This window comes from Pseudorasbora parva, chromosome 24 (genome assembly GCF_024679245.1).
Source record: "Pseudorasbora parva isolate DD20220531a chromosome 24, ASM2467924v1, whole genome shotgun sequence".
Taxonomy (NCBI): Eukaryota; Metazoa; Chordata; class Actinopteri; order Cypriniformes; family Gobionidae; genus Pseudorasbora; species Pseudorasbora parva.
Genome location: NC_090195.1, coordinates 26687139 through 26709096, shown reverse-complemented (window position 1 = coordinate 26709096; position 21958 = coordinate 26687139). Strand labels below are relative to the sequence as shown.

General features: G+C 42.6%; 1 protein-coding gene across 1 annotated transcript in view; it reads left to right on the top strand.

Annotated features, from left to right (window-relative positions):
• The window catches only part of ptprh (protein tyrosine phosphatase receptor type H), a 67371-nt gene extending 51611 nt beyond the window's left edge, over nucleotides 1–15760 (top strand). The window contains exons 12-19 of the mRNA XM_067434513.1: nucleotides 907–988; nucleotides 1163–1253; nucleotides 1354–1427; nucleotides 1515–1652; nucleotides 1876–1998; nucleotides 13143–13303; nucleotides 13469–13604; nucleotides 15399–15760. Coding sequence (XP_067290614.1) covers nucleotides 907–988; nucleotides 1163–1253; nucleotides 1354–1427; nucleotides 1515–1652; nucleotides 1876–1998; nucleotides 13143–13303; nucleotides 13469–13604; nucleotides 15399–15545 — 952 coding nt within the window. The 3' untranslated portion in view covers nucleotides 15546–15760. The remainder of the gene's footprint in view (nucleotides 1–906; nucleotides 989–1162; nucleotides 1254–1353; nucleotides 1428–1514; nucleotides 1653–1875; nucleotides 1999–13142; nucleotides 13304–13468; nucleotides 13605–15398) is intronic.
• The last annotated feature ends 6198 nt before the right edge of the window (nucleotides 15761–21958 follow it).

The following is a 21958-nucleotide window of genomic DNA, read 5'->3' as shown; positions in this document are numbered from 1 at the left end:
GCAATACAATATGAACACAATAAGTACATTGTACTTAGTTTTTGATGTAAGTAAATAGAAGGCCACCTAATATAACGTGGGAGCAATTATATATGTACAAAATATGATAGTTCTGTCTGTTAATTAAGGTCTTTGACATCTTTGTCTAGATGTGCAACCAGGAATTAAACTGATCTGGTCATGTGACCTTTCAAACTAGTCACATGACATTGATACATTTTAATTAATCATTTAAAAGTTGAATGTCTTACCCAAAGAAAACAACAACACTTTTAGAGCTTTCACAAATAAGAAAAAAATAAATTATAAAGTGTAAATTATCTCATTATGTACTCACCTTCATGTATAGTTTACCCATACATATATAGTAAGAAGATATGGTGCCACTTTATATTAGGTGGCCTTAATTACTATGTACTTACATAAAAAAATAAGTACAATGTACTTACTGTGTTCATATTGTATTGCAAAACACTTTTGCTGATACTGAGGTAGGATACGGTTAAAGTTAGGGACAGGTGTGGTTTACGGATAAGTTTAAGGGTGCCAACTGTGTAATTATAAATGTAACTACAGAAATGAATTACAGATGTAATTTCATGCAGCTGATTTTTAAAATGTAAGTACGATGTTAAAACATGTATGTGCACAATAAGTGCATTGTATCAAAGGATTAATTAAAATGTAAGTACATAGTAGTTAAGACCACCTAATATAAAGTGGGTCCTTTTTTCTCTACATACAATAGATGTTAATATTGTCCAAAACTTTATGTAATTTATTTTATTTTCTAAAGCAATTTCATTCAGACTACTTTTTAAATGTATCTTAAGTTTCCAAATGTTTTTAGGGCCACTGTATATGTTATTTTAATGTAACAACAAACTTTTTTGAAATGCTTTTCAGACTGATTCCAGTGGATAAATTTCCGGAAAATTTTCGAAACATGAGTCGTGATGAGAATAGAGGTTTCAGTGAGGAATATGAGGTAGAATTATGATATGATATATTATGATAATTTTTTTTGTAATTTTTATCTCTGGTTAATTTTGCTAAGTATTCAAACATTGAATACGTCTTTTTGCTTATGTCAGAATCACCAAGTTAACTCTGAATATTTACAGTGTTTGTTGAGTGTTTTTATTGAAGATGTTTTTAACAGGACTTGAGTACAGTGGGTATAGAACAGTCTAGGGCTGCGGCTAATCTGCCTGAAAACAAGGACAAAAACCGGTTTTCAAATGTTTTACCTTGTGAGTGTAACACACACATACACACGCACGCAAGCACACACACACTCACACACACAGTTTTCTGTCTTAGAGTTCATTTAATCCTTCTCTCTCTCTTTAGATGACGTCTCTAGAGTGCATCTCACTGTAAATGATGAGGACGATTCTGATTATATCAATGCCAACTACATGCCTGTAAGTTGTACAATATATAGTACTTAACATCAGCTGTAAAAAGCCCGTTGTGGATTAACGTCTATTTATGATGTTATATCATATCAGGGATATGCTAATGCAAGCAGGCAGTACATCGCTGCTCAAGGTCCGCTGCCATCCACCGTCAATGACTTCTGGAGAATGGTCTGGGAGAAAAGGTCACAGGCCATCGTCATGGTAACCAACTGCACTGAGAGTGGAAGGGTAAGGCAATGTTCAGAATACTGCATGCTGTAGTATACAGTTTTCTAAAACAGTATATGAAACTGTACATCATACAGTGAAAATGTTTAATGCAATGTTTGTTTCACACAGAATTGTTTGGTTCTAAACTTTCCATAATAACATGTTTAACATTACTTACCTGGTGCAGTTTTTTTAATTTTCTGATTCTATTTTTTTTTTTTTTTTTTTGATTGAACTCCAGATCAAGTGTGAGCAGTACTGGCCACTGGACTACTCGCCGTTTCTCTATGGAAACCTGGTTGTGACCATGAAATCAGAGAATAAAGCTCATAGTTGGATTCTGCGAGTATTTAATGTCAACAATGTGAGCAATTTCTATCCCTCTTTTTTGGTGACAATAAAATTTAAAATAACCGCATACCAGACTGCCAAAAGTAGACTTTTTCTGCATTGATTATAATATTGGTGTTGCATTATTTTTTTTATCAACACTTGAATGTGGGTTGAAAGCCGCATTGAGCAAAAAGCTGAGTGTAACAATGTTCGTAGATGAGGAAGGAAGAGGACACGGGGGTCGGCAGGACTGTTGACGTTTTCTATTTATTTATAAACTCTCAACACAGTAACACACTCGGTGGTGTGCTGTATCATCAACTCAAGGATCACTTCCGGGTCGGCACTTCCGGCTTCCGGGATTTCTCAGTCTCTGTGGGTTCACATCAACAGTCCCTCTCTCTCTCCCTGGTCTCTGGTTCCGCTGGCGTTTTATCCCCTCTCCGCACTCATTACTGGAACAAGATACAGGTGTTATTAATTTGCGTCCAACCCACTCACTTACCGCTCGTCCCGCGGCTCTCTCTCCCGCTGCAGACCTCGCTGAACCACGCCCCCCTTGCCACATACCCCCACCGCCCGACTCAGGCCGGGGAGCCGTCCGGCCTGCAGCCCCCACCCCCCCATTTCTGGAGAGGAAATCGGTCACAGCCATCTGAGCACCCGGCCTGTGGACCACCTTGAACTTAAACGGCTGAAGAGCTAGATACCAACGGGTGATCCGCGCGTTGGTATCCTTCATGCGGTGGAGCCATTGGAGAGGAGCGTGGTCCGAACAGAGGGTGAACTCCCGCCCCAGCAGGTAGTAGCGGAGGGTGAGAACGGCCCACCTGATGGCAAGGCACTCTTTTTCGATGGTGCTGTACTTAGCTTCTCTCTTGGAGAGCTTACGGCTAATGTACAGCACCGGCCGCTCTCCCCCCTCCACCTCCTGGGCCAGGACCGCGCCCAGCCCCCTGTCCGACGCGTCAGTCTGCAACAAAAAGGGGAGAGAAAAGTCAGGGGAGTGTAAGAGCGGCCCGCCACATAGAGCAGCCTTAACTCGGGTAAAAGCCTGCTGACACGGCTCCGTCCACTGGACCGCATCTGGTAGCCCCTTTCTAGTAAGATCAGTCAAAGGGCTGGTGAGGTCCGAATAATTTGGTATAAACCGTCTGTAATATCCCGCCAGCCCCAAGAACTGCCTTACCTCCTTTTTGGTCTTGGGTCTCGGACAGGTTGCAATCGCGGCAGTCTTATCAATTTGGGGACGCACCTGTCCATGACCCAAGTGGAAGCCCAGATACCTTACTTCCACCCGCCCAATCGCACACTTCTTTGGGTTGACCGTGAGCCCCGCTCCCCTCAGCGACCTCAGGACCGCCCTAACATGCTGCATATGCCGCTGCCAATCGTGACTGTAGATCACGATGTCATCCAGATACGCGGCAGCATATGCGGCATGGGGACGCAAAATCCTATCCATGAGTGGCTGGAAGGTAGCGCGTGCCCCGAACAAGCCGAAAGGAAGCGTGACAAATTGGTGCAATCCAAACGGCGTGGTGAAAGCTGTCTTTTCTTTGGACAATGGAGACAAGGGGATCTGCCAATAGCCCTTTGTTAAGTCCAGTGTCGAATAAAATCGAGCCGTGCCCAACCGATCAAGCAACTCGTCAACCCGCGGCATTGGATACGCGTCGAACTTCGACACTGCGTTCACCTTGCGATAGTCCACACAGAACCTGACCGAGCCGTCGGTTTTGGGGACCAAAACTATCGGGCTCGCCCAGTCACTGTTGGACTCCTCGATTACTCCCATGTCGAGCATTGCCCCTAATTCCTCCTGAACCACCTTTTTCTTGTGTTCAGGCAAACGATACGGCCGGCTGCGAACTACCACGCCCGGCTCGGTCTCGACATGGTGCTGAATCAAGTCGGTACGTCCCGGTAGGGGCGAGAACACGTCGGCGAACTCCGCCTGTAGTTTTGATAAATCAGTGAGTTGGAACGGTGAGAGGTGATCTCCACCAGGGGCCAGTGCGACCGATTGTGCTTTAATGCTCGCCTCTGGCCCGAGATCATCCTCTCCCCCGATCATCGTTGCCAACAACACTAATTCCACCTCATTCCATTTCTTAAGCAGGTTGAGGTGATATATTTGACGCGCCCCGTTCCTATCGGATCGTATCACTTCATAATCGAGCTCTCCTATCTGTCGTGCGACCTCAAACGGCCCCTGCCACTTTGACATTCATTTCGAGCTCGACGTAGGGAGTAGTACGAGCACTTTCTCTCCCGGCGTGAATTTGCGTAGCTTCGTACCCCTGTTATATGACCGGCTTTGGCGGTCCTGGGCTTGTAACAAATTCTCCCTGGATAGCCGCCCCAGTGTGTGAAGTTTTGTTCGCAAGTCCAGCACGTACTGAATTTCGTTCTTTGCCAAAGAAGGTCCCTCCTCCCAAGTTTCTCGTAGGACGTCCAGCACCCCCCGTGGCTGCCGTCCGTAGAGAAGCTCGAAGGGGGAAAACCCCGTGGAGGCTTGTGGAACCTCCCGCACGGCAAATAAGAGGGGTTCTAACCACCGATCCCAATTTTTGGCGTCTTCCTGTACGAACTTACGGATCATGGATTTAAGAGTGCGATTAAATCGTTCGACCAAGCCGTCCGTTTGTGGGTGATAGACGCTTGTTCGAATGGATTTAATGCCCAATAATCCATAGAGTTCACTTAACGTGCGTGACATAAACGCCGTGCCTTGATCAGTGAGGATTTCTTTCGGAATCCCCACTCGGGAGATTAGTCGAAACAGTGCGTCCGCAACACTCTTCGCTGAGATGTTGCGGAGAGCCACTGCCTCCGGATATCGTGTTGCGTAATCCACGATGACTAACGCAAAACGATGTCCGTGTGCGGATCGCTCTAATGGCCCGATGAGGTCCATCGCAATTCTCTCGAAGGGGACCTGCATTAATGGAAGAGGGTGCAACGGCGCTTTTGGGGCGGCCAGTGGATTCACCAACTGACATTCCGGACAAGACGCGCACCACCTGCGCACATTGTCATGAATGCCTGGCCAAAAAAATCGGGTCATGAGGCGATTCAGCATGGCCGCCTGTCCCAGGTGGCCCACCATTGGATTAGAGTGAGCCGCCTGAAAAAGCATTTCCCGGCGGCTCTTTGGTACTAACAACTGGGTTGTATCTACCTTTGTCTGAGTGTCTTGGGTCACTCGATACAACCGATCCTTTATTATGGCAAAATACGGATACGAGACAGGCAAGGCTGGTTGGAGAGACTGGCCGTCAATCGATCGGACCTGCTGGAAGGCATTTTTGAGGGTCTCATCTTGTGACTGCTCCAGAGGAAAGTCATCGCGGTCTGAGAGAATCAGTCTCTCGATCCCGCTCGGTTCCTCTGAAGCTGTCCCCAAGGGTCCCGTCTCAGTCTCCCCAAGCTGCACTCGCGCCGCCCCCCTCCTCGCCTTTTTCTCCCAAGCGGCATCTGCACATAACGACCCCAATAAAGCCGGAAAGGCGGGCCAATTCGTCCCCAGAATTAGCGGATGCCGGAGGTGTGGACTAACCGCGACCTCTATATTATGCTTTTTCCCCCGAAACTGTATCGTGACTGGGACAACCGGATATTCCACCACATCCCCGCGCACACACCGCACCTTAACCATGCGGCTTGTATCCAATGCCCCAGGCTGCATCAGGCTTTGATGGATCGAGGTTTGGTTACATCCTGAATCCACCAAGGCCTGATATGTACCCCCCTTGATACTCACAGGAATTTGGTACTCTCCCGCTTGATCAGGGGTGGTCCGCTGGACGTTCGGGATCCGGATCATTGTTCCGATGTCCATCATCGGGCATCGGTCCACAAAATGATCCGGATCACCGCACCGCACCGCCAGCAGGCCAGCCCAGGCCTACCCGCCGCCCCTGCGGCGGGGAGTGGGTTGGAGAATGAGCGCGGGGAGGGGGTGGAACCAGAGCCATTGTCACCACCTGCCCCCAGCGGCCCCGCCCCCCTGGGCGGAGCCCGCGAACTCCCGGACGGTCCTAGGCCCATCCCACCCCGGCCTCTGGGGGGGACGCGAGGAGGGCCTGGAGGGCGGAACCTGGGGAGAGGGACAGGGCGAGCGGGAGAGACAGAGGGGGGAGAGAGAGAGTGAGAGGTTAGCGGGGGCTCGCCGACCCCCGGGCACGCCACCAGGTGGTCCTCCGCCAGGTTGATGGCCGTCTCCAGCGACGTGGGCTGGTGGCACTGGACCCACTCGGCGGTCTTCCTTGGGAGCCGAGCGATAAACTGCTCCAGCCCCACCAGATCGACGATATGGTCCACGTCGCTTCCGCCGGCCAGGAGCCATCTGCGGCACGAGTCCCGGAGCTGTTGGGCCATTGCGAAGGGTCGGCCGGCCTCGCCCCACTCCATGGAGCAGAACCGCTGTCTGTGCTGCTCCCGGGTCCGGCCGACCCGCTGAAGGATGGCCCTCTTGAGGTCGTCGTATTTCAGGAGGTTCGCCACCGGTAGCTGTTGTGCGGCCGCCTGGGCTTCTCCTGATACCAATGGGATGAGGCGCACCGGCCACTGTGCCCGGGGCCACCCGCAGGCCTCCGCGGCCTTCTGGAATAGGTCAATAGCTCTTGCTGGCCTTGGACTATCGCCGCAAAGCGGCGCTCCTGATCCGCCCGAAGGTCCAGCATCGCCTGATGTTGGTCTTGGTGGAGGGCCGCGAGGGAGTTGATAATGTCCGCAAATGGCGTGGCGGAGGGCGTCTGCATGGCAGCGGCGCGGTCCTACTTCCCTCCCGGGTTTCGGCACCAGTGTAACAATGTTCGTAGATGAGGAAGGAAGAGGACACGGGGGTCGGCAGGACTGTTGACGTTTTCTATTTATTTATAAACTCTCAACACAGTAACACACTCGGTGGTGTGCTGTATCATCAACTCAAGGATCACTTCCGGGTCGGCACTTCCGGCTTCCGGGATTTCTCAGTCTCTGTGGGTTCACGTCAACAGTCCCTCTCTCTCTCCCTGGTCTCTGGTTCCGCTGGCGTTTTATCCCCTCTCCGCGCTCATTACTGGAACAAGATACAGGTGTTATTAATCTGCGTCCAACCCACTCACTTACCGCTCGTCCCGCGGCTCTCTCTCCCGCTGCAGACCTCGCTGAACCACGCCCCCCTTGCCACACTGAGAAAATCAAGTTTTTGTCAAAAACTACATCTTGGTTGTATTCAGAATGATCCATGGTACATGTGATGATCAAAACATTAGATGGTATAGATTGAGTCACTCTAATGTTTATCTTTTACATGCATCTGCCTACATATGCTATCGCATACTTCTACTTCATCTTCACTGAATTTTGATCAGGAGATTCAGTACTCTTTCAGAAGATGCATCATAGTGCCCCCTATCGTACAACAGTGAAAACACAAAGACGAAAATTTCCGTCAATAGTGGAGAAAGAATTAAAGGACAACTCCGGGGAAGTTTATCTTGATCGTTATACCTTTGCGAGTAGTCTATAGAACAAAAATGAACCGGATTGGTGCTTGCAACATGGAGTTATTACAGTTAATGCCCAGAGCCCCCACCGAGCTAAAACGGCAGCTTTGGGGGCATAGACGTAAAGGGTGTCTTTGTGCCTCTTAACAGACATAAAATGCTACTAAAATGCCTGTCCAACATGAACAGGGCCCTTACAACGAGATGCGCTTAGCCACTTAGCCATTGTTTAAATTCACCTAAATAGCATTTTAGACGGCTAGCTGTAGTCTCGTGCTGAAGTCCCGTGGGAACTCTGTTGTAGCCGGAAAAAAAAGGCAAATAGCCCAATTGGGAAGAGCGTTGTGTGTGTAAAACATGATTATTTTATTACAGCACATTTTTCCTCAAGCCGAGTGTGCCCAAATGCTGTGATGAGTCTGTGTAAGTCAGTCATCCTTGTCAAAGCGTTCGCTGCAAATTTTCACATCCTGTTCCACAATTCGAAAAGGCACAAACGTGAACCATTTCTTCTTCACTTGTGAACCCGATCGGATCATCACTCTAGTGATGTCAAGTTAACGAACGAATCGTTCTTTTTAACCGGTAATCTTTAGTGAACCGGGCGAACCAGTTCACCAAATCGGACCGAATTGTTCTAAACAGTTTGCGTCTCAAATTAGCACCGATCCCACAAGCTACTTTAGTAACTCACTTTGTGGGAGTCCCTCTGACTAGAAATAAACTAATGTCTGTAGAAACACTGCTATTTGGGCAGAGATATGGCCTGTGTTGAGCACACAGTGCAGCCTATGGCTCTCATCCTCATGTTCTCTGGCTGTTAAACGATCGTAATGTGTTGCGCGATATCTCTGCACCCAAGTAGCAGTGCTTCACCTTTGCTTCCCCATAGTTTCAAGTCAATATCTGCCTAGGAAATCACCTAGGAAAGTACTATTTGTACTCGTAAATACACAGGCCACAAGAAGTAATTAGGTGGGTTTTTTTTAAATCACTTTTACTCGGGACATGCTAGCTGGCAACAAAGGATTCCATTATGCTAAGCTAGCGACAAATTAAAACAATGCGTGCATTGAGACAAAAATGCATTTGCCTACATATCTAAATGTAGGAATGAAGTTGAATAAGCCCTATTTCTTAAAACAGTGGAGTGTTTACTTTTAACCTTTAAACGTTCGTTTTTGGGGTCAACTGCTTATAAAAACTTCTGGGTTTTTGGTTCTGGATTTTGTTTAGCTTGTTTGCTGTACACATTTTTACATATCAGCTTTTAGACATTGTTAGTTTTTTGTGTAATATGTCAGAAATTACAAGGAGGCAGCTTCCCTCAATAGAAAGTCAATGGAGACGGTTGTTGTTTTTCATTGAGTGAAGCTAGATTAAGCCAGGAGTAGGCCTTAAGCTGTGTTCTTACTGTGCCATTTTAGCCACTATTTGGCTGTCTGAGACAAATATTGAGAATCCTAAAAGATGCCTCTGATCCTATAACCTAAAATCTGAAGTACAATCTGAAGATGTTCGCCAACAGCCAATTAAAGTTTTTTCGGTTTGCTAGCCACCATTTCTATCCTGCATTTAATGCAGCTTACAGTTATCGAACATGTAATGGATTGATGACGTATAACTCTGGACATGTCTTATTGTGTGCATCCATTTTTAACATGTCTTGACTGCTGTAAAGTCTGACATTAAAGACAACTAAGATCCTACAGTGTGATATGGCTTACAGCAAGGATCATGTTCATACAGTCTGACAAGCAGTCATAAAGGACTATTACAAATTGTGCAGTGTGCACCGGCTTTAGTTAAATAAAGACATTTATGTACCCCTTAGAAACATACCTTAGAAGAAAAGAAAAAAACATTACTGGTGTTCACCTTGAGATTAAACAACAGCATAAACATATTTACATTTATGCATTTGGCAGACGCTTTTATCCAAAGCGACTTACATTGCATTCAAGTTACACATGGAGTAGGCCTTATTTTAAGATATAAGATAAGTTAAGTCTCTCAAACATGCATTTTAGTCAGGGACTAGCTTAAGACTTGTCAGTGAAACTGGGCAATAAAGCATACTTTGGGCCCTATCTTGTACCCAGCGCAATTGACTTTGTACACCGACGCATGTGTCATTCCTATTTTGCACCCGCGCAAAGCGCGCTTTTCCCTCCACAGAAGCACGTCGCTAAACTAGTGAATGAACTTGCGCTCCCTGGGCGGTTCAGTGCAAAAAAGGAGGCGTGTTCCGGCGCAAACAATCCCTGGTGCTATTTTGCTGTTCCATTAAACAGTTGTGTTGCGCGTTGCGCTTGTTCATTATGCTATTTTAAGGGCGCATGCTTGACCATAATGTATAGCGTGCACAACGCCCATACACTTTGCTCATGAAATCTACACAGATGCAACAGTTATTTTTGCAAATCATAAATTGTTACACTAAAACAAATATTAACACATTGTGGTGTGCCACGAAGATGTGAAAAAATAGGCATAAATCTACCTTACAAATTATTCAGGCTTATTGTAGTAATTAAAGGGGGGGGGGGGGGGGTGAAACACTCAGTTTCAGTCAATCTCATGTCAATCTTGAGTACCTATAGAGTAGTATTGCATCCTTCATATCTCCGAAAAGTCTTTAGTTTTATCATATTTATAAAAGAAATATAGGCTGTACCGAGTCTTTCCGGAAAAAACCGAGCGCCTGGAGGCGTATCGTGTGGGCGGAGCTAAAGAATAACAAGCGCGCAAAGCGGTGACGTCCTCAAGCGTGGAAAAACCCATGGCTATCTCAGCTAATACAGATAATGATCCACAATCAAATCTGAGGGAGAAATAAATTGAACAGGAGAAACGGCAACATCAGGACGTCCGTCTCTGTGGTATGTAAGTTACTGTATTTAATGGCCTCTCCACATTTCTGTGTGTTTACTCGCAGTGTATGAGGACATGATTCGGTTTATGGACTATTGTATGCGACTAAACCTTAGAAGTAGCAAGCAAAACGGTTTTGCACGTCAGAATACTGTAACGTTATACAGAGAACAACAATGGAGTAACCGTTAGCGCATTTGAATGACGAAGCACGCGATCGTGTCGTTTACTGATGTTTACTCATGCGTCCGTAGCCAAAAGCAGAGACATTTGAAGCAGTTTAAGTTAACTCACCGGCTGCTTCCAAAGCAGGACCGAAGCTTTATCGCTGGGACTGCTCCGTCAAAAACACACTTCTTTGGTATGATTTGGTAAAATCCTGACAGCAGTGGCGTGTAAATCCATTTTGAGATGCAACTGAAACGATGTTGTGAAGCTTCCCGTCATTTCTGCGTTCAAATCGGTTCAAATGCAGCGCTGCGTTCCCGGAATGCTGTGCTGTCGCTCGACGTCACCCATAGGAATAAAGAGAAGCGCGGTGCCACAAGTGTTCACGGACGACTGGATCTGCATCTGAGAGACTGTTTACGGCGTGCTCTAGTCACGCGCGCGCACCCTACCGGGAGAAGAGCCCGTACAGCCCATACAAAGACCTTCCGCTCTTATTAATGTCAAGTAGACCCATACTCGAAAAAAACTCGCCGAAACTTGTGAGAAACCGGAAGGAGTATTTTTGACACAGAAATACTCCATCAAACGTCCAACATTAGTTTTTGAAACTTTGTCTGTTTAGGATGGGAATCCAAGTCTTTAACAGTGTAAAAAGCTCAGTATGCATGAAACAGCATTTCACCCCCCCCTTTAAGGATCAGACCTGTTTGCCCAATAGTGGCAAGACATATATGTATATAAGGACATCTGACAAATTGGTTTGTCCGTCATGAACCAGGAAAAAAAATCGACTGAAAAACTGAAAAAACTGTTTAACCGACGCTATTTTGGGTGGGTTTCTCCCATCCCCATACAACACAACTTCTCTGTCTTTCACTCCCTAACGAAAGGAAAATATATTTACCAAAATATATCTTTAAATTTATTTGAAATATATTGTAAATATATGGAATAATATATTGATGGTATTATAAAATATATTATATATTCATGTAATATATGGCAAAATATACAATTGATTGCCGCTTTCAATATATTGCAATATATTGAAAGATATAAATATTAATTCCCATATATGTGAATATATTGCCTAATGTTTTGCATGAAATTTTAAAATATACTGCAATATATTTTTGTTTCGTAAGGGCTGCTCTTACAAGAATGTGCGCCTGGTAAATACGCCATAATAATAGCAACCCATAAGGGAACTTGCGCACCTGCTTTTAAAGGGAATGTTGGATGCCGCTCTGATTGGTTTATTCACGTTACGCTAAGACCACACCTATGAATAATGAAGCTACTTCAGACCAACCCATTTTAGATTTGCGTCGGGCGCAAGAGCCATTTATCCCGCCGGGAAAATAGCAACAGCGCCAAGTCCCGCCCACAAAGTTACTTGCGCTCCGCGCTTTGACACTTGCGTTTCAGATCGTAAAAATAGAGCCCTTTGTGTTAAATGTATAGGTTTGCATCTTACGTTTTTAATAAATTTAAGGAATACTGAATCTAATGAGTAAACGCATGGTCACATTTAGTCTAGAACTACAATAACCTTCATGTTCTCACAGTGCACTCAACGCCTCTGCACTTACTTCTGATTTATTTTAACATGGGGACAGGAGAGCTGTCAGTCAATAAATGAGAAAACGAAATAACATGTTACTTATTTTAAAAATGCAACTCAGATGTTTTGGAATAAATTTAAAAGTAACGTTCCTTTACTACTAGTTACTTGACAAAGTAAACTTTTGTAACTCGCATTACTTCTAATGTGTCAGCCCATTCTTCACAAAGTACCACAATTATTACATTGTGACGAATTTTTGCTAATACTCTTGTTCTAAATAAAATGCTCAAGAGGGGAAAATGAAGTGCTCGTTCTTTGTGAGCCTTCAGTAGAATCGGCAGAGCAGGTGCTGTGCACAGTTAGAAATAGCAGAAGTTTTGACAGACTTCACCACATTTTATGTTCAGGAATAATTATAGCATGTATTCTACTTTCTCATTATTGCGCACTGGGACTGGCAGGACAAGTTTCTGTTCAGCAAATAGGCATAATTGATGTGTAAATGGGGATGTGTGTCAAGGTTTCACAAACTGTTTTACAGCTTGCTTTAAAAAGGTGATTTGTGAGGAAATTTTAAGTTCCAATTTTTTTTTTAATTATTATATTAAACTAGTTTATTTTAAAAAGATAAAGAAAAATTTGTTTCATTTTGATATGACTCACTGTGATTTTGACATGTAAGATTCTGGATCATGTCATGTAAGTTCCTAGATAATTTCTGTCCGAGAATGTTGTTCTATCCCCATCCCATCCCTCCCCCAAACCCATACACATAACTTATCCTTAAAATCAGAGGGAAATGTAGGTAAATAACATTTATGTAGAAGCACTTAACCCTGGTTGTAAGCCTAAACTTGACATAAACTGTAAACTTATCCCTCAAATCTAATTGGTTGATAGGAATGTTGTTCCAGGATCAACAATGATGTTGATCCAGGAACCCCTTATACTTGGTGAAATCACATTCACCTCATGCTATAAGCTGTTTAATGTTTATGAATAACAGAAAGCAACCATAATCAGGTAAACTTAAGACCATTTTTTCTGTCTACTTTTTGTACATAATAGAAAAGCACCTCTGAGACACGAACAGTGAAGCACTTCCACTTCACAGCATGGCCAGATCATGGTGTTCCCTTTGGCACAGAGGAGCTGATCCAATTCAGAGGACTCATCCGTCAGCACATAGAGAGTACCTCCTCTGCAGGGCCAACAGTTGTACACTGCAGGTACTCACTTTAAAACCCAACTCAAACATTAAATTGACTCCAATACTGAGTCACTCTGATTCAGAGAGCTGAGAGCAAAACAACATGAAGAGGGATTATTATTAAACAAACCCCTTATAATTAAACCAAATGGTTATCCTCGTTGTCCTTCTCTCCATACTCTAGTGCTGGAGTGGGACGGACAGGTACACTGATCGCACTGGACATTCTGCTGCAGCAGTTGGACAGAGAAAAGGCAGTGGGCATTGCAGCGGTAGTCCAACAAATGAGACTTTGCCGACCACTTATGGTGCAAACTGAGGTAATACAGTTTCAATTGCTTGTGGTATAAGGGATTTATTTATTCTGGCATACAATTGGGTCTGGGTGTTATCATCATTATTATAATAAATATTATGTTTATATTTGTAATTATTATATTTGTGTTATGGCTTACTTATTCATGGAGAATTCAAACACCTATAAAAAAATAATCAAAGTGATTTCTAGAGACTGAAAAAACAATTGTCAAAAATGGAAGCTATGAAATTTTACCTTTAAAAAACATCAAGGTAACACTTTCTTTGAAGCCCATAAAAAGATCAATTAGAATAAGTATAAATGGGGCTATAATTTATTTAGTATTACTATTTAATAAAAATATATTTATAAAGACTCAAATACCTATAGTACATCTGGAAAATGTTCATAGCACATACATTTTTCCCCATTTTATTATGTTACAGCATTATTAAAAATTTGATTAAATTCATTATTTCCCTTAAAATTCTACAAACAATACCCCATAATGACAATGTGACAGATGTCTGTTTGAAATCATTGCAAATTGCCATTGGGAAAGGCACACACCTGTCTATATAAGGTCCCACAGTTAACAGTGCATCTCAGAGCACAAACCAACCCAAGTAGTCCAAGGAATTGTCTGCAGACCTCTGAGACAGGATAGTATAGAGGCCAGATCTGGGGAAGAGTACAGAAACATTTCTGCAGCATTGAAAGTCTGCACAGTGCCTCCATCATCTGTAAATGTAAAAAGTTTGGAACCACCACGACTTTTCCTAGAGCTGGCCACCCGGTCAAACTAAGCGATCGGGGGAGAAGGGCCTAATAGTCAGGGAGGTGACCAAGAACCTGATGGTCATTCTGACAGAGCTTCGTTTTTCTGTGGAGAGAGGAGCACCTTCCAGAAGATCAACCATCTCTGCAGCACACCACCAATCAGGCCTGCATGGTAGAGTGGCCAGACGGAAGCAACTCCGTAAAAGGCACATGACAGCCCACCTGGAGTTTGCCAAAAGGCACCTGAAGGACTTCAGACCATGAGAAACAAAATTCTTAGTGAAGTATGGTGGTGGCAGCATCATGCTGTGGGGATGTTTTTAAGCAGCAGGAACTGTGAGACTAGTCAGGATCAAGGGAAATATGAATGCAGCAATTTACAGAGACATCCTTAAAGAAAACTTGCTCACCTGCTCTGTGAAGGTTCATCTTCCAACAGGACAATGACCATAAGCACACAGCCAAGATAACAAAGGAGTGGCTACAGGAAAACTCTGTGAATGTCCTTGAGTGGTCCTGCCAGAGCGCAGAAAAGAACCTGATTTAACATCTTTGGAGAGATCTGAAAATGGCTGTGCATCAACACTCCCTTTCCAACCTGATGAAGCTTGTGAGGTCCTGCAAAAAATAATGGGAGAAACTGGCCAAAAATAGGTGTGCCAAGCTCATGGCATCATACTCAAAAAAACTTGAGGCTCTAATTGGTGCCAAAGGTGCTTCAGCAAAGTATAAAGCAAAGGCTGTGAATGCTTATGTACATGTGCTTTTTTATTTTATTTATTTTTTTATAAATTAGCCAAAAATTCAAACAAACTCCTTTCACATCGCCATGGGGTATTGTTTGTAGAATTTTGAGGAAATGAATGAATTGAATCCATTTTGGAATAAGGCTGTAAACATAAAATGTGTAAAATGGTAAGCCCTGTAAGTATTAATTAATCTAAGGCATGCTTCTTTTGATTGAGTTTGCATCTCAGTAGGGAAGACACATTTCGCCCTCTTCAAATGTCTTACGCTTCTTCTCTGTCTCTTACAGTCTCAGTACGTGTTCCTGCACCAGTGCATCATGGATTCTCTGCAACCCAAAGCCGTGGATAAGTCAGAGCCTCTCTATGAAAACACAGACATGATCTACGTCAACGCAATTGCGTTAAAACAATATGAAAATGGAAGTAATATATGAGCAAAAATAGAAGAACATTTCAAAATGTAACATTATTCATGTGTGGTTAGCAAAACCATGTTCTTATAATATTAATGTAAGATCAAAAAGTCATGGAATTTGTCAGTACAGTCATGAAGCCACATTGGCAAATTTATTTTAAAACACCCTGAATGAAATATTTCACAGCATTGGTTGTAATTATTTTATTAAAAATAATAATAATAATAATAATGATAACAATTAATAATAATAATAACACTGGTAACAGGACTAAATGATACTGGTAATTTGAGCCCAAGCTGTAAAGCTTTTACCAATTTTTTTTTTTTTTTTTTTTTTTTTTTTTTTACAAAGAGTTTACCATTTAAACGTAACTGCCAATCTTTATTTATCTAAATAGCTGTGTAAATAGCCTTGTTTTTTATTATGTTTAATTTTAGCTTGAGCTGTACTTAATGCTGCTTATTTTGCACATTACCTTTAAACAATGATACATTTGTCGTGTTAAAATTATTAAAAAAGTATTTATTTAACATAGCTGAATTTGATTTGTTTCAGACGAATGCTAAAACCATGACCAATTATGAATGCTTAACACCATAAACATCAATTGAAGTATTTTTCCACTATATTTTTCTGTTATGCCAGTGGCATTTATTCTCAGCTTTCTGTTCCTTAATAAGCTTTAAAAGAAAAGCTTCTTCAGACAAAAATTGTGTTGTTTACATCAGTGTTGCCCAATCCTTTTCCTACCTGCATCTAACAACACCTGTATGTAATTCTCAAGCGTTCCAGAAGGTTATGGCTGCATCCGAAATCACAGCCATACAGTAGACAATAAAGAATGTGAAGTATTAAAGGGGGAGTAAGTGCTATCTGGTAACCGCTGTCGATATTTCAAATCACCAAAACAAACACGCCCCTACCCCCAAAAGGGTCTCGCCCCTTTTTTGATAGCGCCGCCCCACACATACGTAACCCAGAGGCATCAACGGCTATGGCAGAATCTCTGTGTATCTAATCCAGGTCGAATATTCAATGAAAAAGTCATACCTTCTATCACAAAAACACAAACCGTTCTCATGAACAACTCGATAGTACACGAGCACACAGTCCGGCTAATGACATATTACAATTATGACAAGAGTAGAGTCATAGCGATCACAAAATCACACACTGTTCTCATGAACAACTCTATAGCACGAGCCAGTCTAACTAACGACATATTACAATTATGACAAGATTAGAGATAGCGATCAAACTGTTCTCATGAACAACTCTATAGAACACAAGCACGACAGTCCAGCTAACGACATATTACAATTATGACTGGATTAGGGTTATATCGATCATGAAAAGAGTAAGCAAACATATATAAGGAGTATAGTATCTTACTTGTTGGAGACATTGTGTGAGCTGATGCTTGTAGCACACAGTGAGGAGATTTAGGCGCTCCATACGGTGTGGAAATGAACGGGTCTTTATCATCGCTGAAGTGAGCCACAGTACGATCGCAAATGGACTAACAAGTGAACATGACACACGAGCATAGTCAAGCAGCATATATTAGGCTAGTTCTCGGCTAATGTTTGTCATGTGTGACTCGTGTGTTTTGAATAATGACGTACACAGAGCGAGAGCGAGCGCTCTTCTCACCATCAATAGTAGACACGCCCCTTACCCATAGACAGTAAAAGAAATGGACAGAGCTATCCCATTGACTTCAACGGCGGAAAGGGAGGTCAGTAAAGGAGCACTCATTTCCTGATGGCTGAGCGAACTGCGCAGGCTCAGACTGAGCTTGACGACATAGATGTGACGTGAGCCTCCTGTCTGACAGCTGTAGGTCTTCTAGTAGTTGTGGAAAGTGAAATCTGAATCCCGTTGTTTAAATATTTTCTCCCGTTGCTTTTGGCTCACTATGGGCTTCTCCCCATTCTTCTCCCTTGACTTTATCAGACTTTATGTCTCCACGTCCCCCCGACTGTCTCATAGACAGTAAAAGATTGCTTGCGAGCGTCTCCTCAGGTCTATACGGTAATTTCTCAATTTCTCGTTGGTTATGACGCAATCGTTAGCCTATTTTTACAAAAACAGCTTCTACGGGGCGATAGTGTAAGATACAAGGTAATGGAGCCTTTTATGCATTGTCATGTTTCTTTAGAAATAAACAATGGACAAATTGAGTCTTTAAACGCCTCAGATGTAAAGTTCTTCACTGTCAAAGTGACTAAAAAATGAATGGGAGTCAATGGGATGCTAACAGCAGGTGATGGCTTGGTTAGCAATGGCAGCCCCTATGGGTGGAACGCTTTCCGAGTGCTAGATTACCCCCTTGCCCTTACCTGCTGATTGGCTACAAGTTTGTTATTCCACTCGGCCCGTTTCCTTTTTCTAAAACGGTTTTGAAATAACACTTATCCCACCTTTAATACAAAATAAGTATTTCGAAATGCATAGTACTCATTAAATAGCAGATAAAAAAGGACCTACTAGTTCTGAGGGGATTCTGAAGTGTGCAGACGAAGGACACTTCACTATTCCGTTATGCCAAGATTTGTGAATGGCAGTGAAGCGATGCAACTGACGATGGTAGGTCACATGATAAAGACAGCATGGTGAACGCATAGTACGTCCTCATTACATTCATAATACACACATTCATACTATACAGAATGTAATGCGTTGTCATGTAGTAATTACTAAATCAAAATAAGTACCTACCCAAGAAAGTATACCATCTTGGACGCAGCCCGGATGTGTTTTTGAAAGAGTTGGAGCTGAAATTTGCTGGAAAAGGTAGATCTCCAGTAACAGTAAGGATTTGGGCAACCCTGAAGTAAATTATTTTAAAAATGTACAATCGAGAATGTTTTTTGAGAGCTTGCAGGGGAAGGAAATACATGTTTGTTTGTCATGACTACTGTGAACCATTGTTGTATAAAAAGAACACAAAAAGATTCTTCCAACATTTTTGATTTCTTGATACTTTTGTATTCCAAAAATACCTGTCAGATTTGAGGGTTAAAGGGATAAGTTTACATAAAAATTAAAATCCTGTCATTAAGCAAACCTTCGGAACACAAATTAAGATATTTTTATTTATATCCAGAGCTTTCTGACCCCCGATAGACTGCAATGTTGTTAACACTTTCAAAGCCCAGAAAGGTAGTAAAACTTAAAAACTTTGTGTTAAAAGACTATTTGTTAAAATATTTCATGTGACTAAAGTGGTTCAACCTTAGAATACTTTTTGTGTAAGATTAAAAAAAACAACGTCATCATGAATTTGCGTAAACATACACAGCACTTTCTAAAGCCAAGTGGCGTGTTATCTGTACACATTTTAAGCTATCCGCGTGTATGTCTACCCCCTGTGATTCTGCGTGAACGTCTACACCGAAACGAACCATCACTTCCGCGTGTATGTCTACGCCATGTGATTCCGTGTATATGTCTACACCGTAAGGATACATTATGTGTGTCCACAAGGTAAATGGATACATAAACATACTAAATTATGTTTTTTTTGAAAATGTAAAAATGCAGAATGTGTCTTGTGATGGGTAGGTTTAGGGGCATGGGGCTGTGTGTGTGCATGTTTGTGTATGTGATGGGTAGGTTTAGGGGTAGGGGCCGTGTAGGGGGATATAATGAAAGTGGCATTGATAAACATGCTAAAAAGCGATTATGCATCTTGATAGCATGCCAAAATTGCATATGAATTGATGTATCAAACATATGCAATTTCATGAGATCAGTCTGAAAAAACACAAAAACGCTTCAAACATTTTCTTCTCTTTCATGTCAGTCTCTTAGGTTATTCGCGTAGTAAACACAAAACACGCTTCCGGGTTTTAAGTCAAACCGCCGGCTCTGTATTGGCCAGCTCCCGCGTCAGCATCACACGCATGCATCGCTGTGCTCATGTGAACAGCATCAGCCAATAGTGAGCCGGTGTTCTGATGTAGAACCCAGAAAGCATTGCACTGTGTTTACTACGTGAACAGCGTAGGAGACTGATGTTGAAAATAAGAAATTGTTGAATAAAGTTTTTTTTGTTTTGTTTGCATCACTTCATAACTTTAAGGCTGAACCACTGGAGTCACATGGACTATTTTAATGTCATTACTACCTTTCTGGGCCTTGAAAGTCTTAATAATGTTGCAGTCTATCCAGGGGTCAGAGAGGTCTCGGATATTATCAAAAATATCTTCCTTTTGTTTCCCGTAGATGAGAAAGTCTTATGGGTTTGGAATGACATGAGGGTAGGATAATTACAATGAGTAATTATCAAGCCCTTTAAGATGTAGTCACGTTAAGGGATATTTCAGCCACTAATTCAGTCAAATTTAAGTCACTTTCAAATCAGGCATGTGACTAACTTGAATCTGTTGAATCTGGATTGGAAAAACACTCGCCTTCAAAGAAAATTCTCGATTAAGTGAATTCCTACCGAAATGACTGGATTTTGCCCGTGAAATTTTACAGAGTGATGGTGTTAGAACAAGGGCTGATTGTTTGATAGAAACATTGTTCCAGAACCACCAAAGAATATTTGGCAACATAAAGATCTGGAAACATGAAATATTAAAGGGTTACTTCAGCGATTACCATATGGCTTTAGCCTAGAAATCTAGACGCACCCTAGCGGCAGCAAATTTAATTTGCCCGCAAGTGTCGTCTAGGCACTCTCAATACCATTCTGAGCTGTGTTCCTCAAAATATGGACGGCCCAATCACATCATGTATAGAGTCGGCGGGCGGGGCCATAATGACGACGCCCGAGTTGCGTTTGCGCTTGTTAAAACAGAAACTGGCGAACGGCGGCGGTCTTTCGAATCAGCTCTGACCGCGACTCTGGAAGACTTGGAGTTAAGCTTTTCTCTGAGAAAAGAACAAAGAACGGCACTGAAGTCATTCTTAAAAAGGGAAGATGTGTTCGGAGTTTAGCCGACTGGATACGGCGAATGTTTAATCAGTCAGCGAGCTCTGTTTAACCTTCGTTGCTCTGGTTGGTGTAGTGCTATCCTATCGCGTGCAGAGGGAGTTTGAAAGACAACCGTTTATCCCGCCCCTCGGAACTGAGATTGTCTATGGTGAGTTTCCAGACCAAACATCTTGATGTGGGTCTGGCTTGTCAGGCTAATATGGCTTTGTATCAGTAGAAACCCTGGAGTATATTCGAATGATTGTGCTCCCCCTCCTCATACCCCTCTGAGACAAGAGATTTTATGCATTTAATTTTTGGAAAAATTCCTCTGATGACGCAAATTGATGATATTTGCGTCAGGGGAATTTTTGGCCAGAGGCTAAAGACTAAAACCAGCAGAGGGAGCCATTTCCACAAGTTTTCAACTCACGCATGGGGGATGGGAGATCACACTCAGCAGCCTCAGGCATTCATGTAAACTAGGGGTGTAACGATTCATCTACTACATCGATGTATCTATTTATATTCCTATGATCCAACTACATCGATCTGTGCTCGGCAAGCTGGCCTTCCGGACGACATATATCGATCTAATAGCGTTTTAAAATGTAATCGATCGATTGTATCGATAATAGGAAATAACACATTTGATTTAAGCACGTCAGACTTTTTACGGATATTTTTTCTTAGCTCTTTTAATGATAAAAGTGTTAAACATTACTCAGTCTGCCCATAGACATCATAGAGTCAGCCTATATGTGACGTCAGCCGCACACGCCAGCAGCAGCGCAAAGAAAACAAAACCTAGCATGGCGGATGGCAGAGGAGAAGCCAACGAGCGAGAAATTATCCAGCCACCATCGCGGTCCAGTGCGTGGAAACACTTTAGAAAAGATGGAGATGTTCTTAATAAGTCGCTTGCTGTTTGTAGTAGTAGCAGGTTCAGCCACTGCTCGTTCAACCTGAAGAAATGTTGGTTGCACTTTATTTTGGATATTAATATTATATTTGTGTTGTTTTTATGTTGAAAAACAACGGCAAAAGTAGCAGGTAAACCTACTGTTAATTAAACCTAAAGAGATTTTAGTTGCACTTTATTTTTGATATTATTATTGTAATATATTTTTATGTTGAAAAACAAGCAGAAGTAGGCTAGTATTAGTATGTTGGTTGCACTTACTGTACTTTTATTGAAAATAAGAGTAGAAAAGGTTAACTTCCTGTTAATTCAACCAAAACTGTTGGTTGCACTTTATTCAAATAAAATGAGAACACATTTGCCATTAATCGTTTACTTATTTGTTTAAATCCATAATTGATTGATATCTGATTCCCTTAAAAGACACAACAGGAACCTAGAAATTTCACCTGCACGTAGCCTATATTTCAGTCACATTGATTTAAATTTTTGGCTAAAAAGTTCCTGAATTGATTTCAAGTCACTGAATCGTTTCAGATCGTATCGTTCTAAATGAACCAATATCGTCCTCGAATCGTA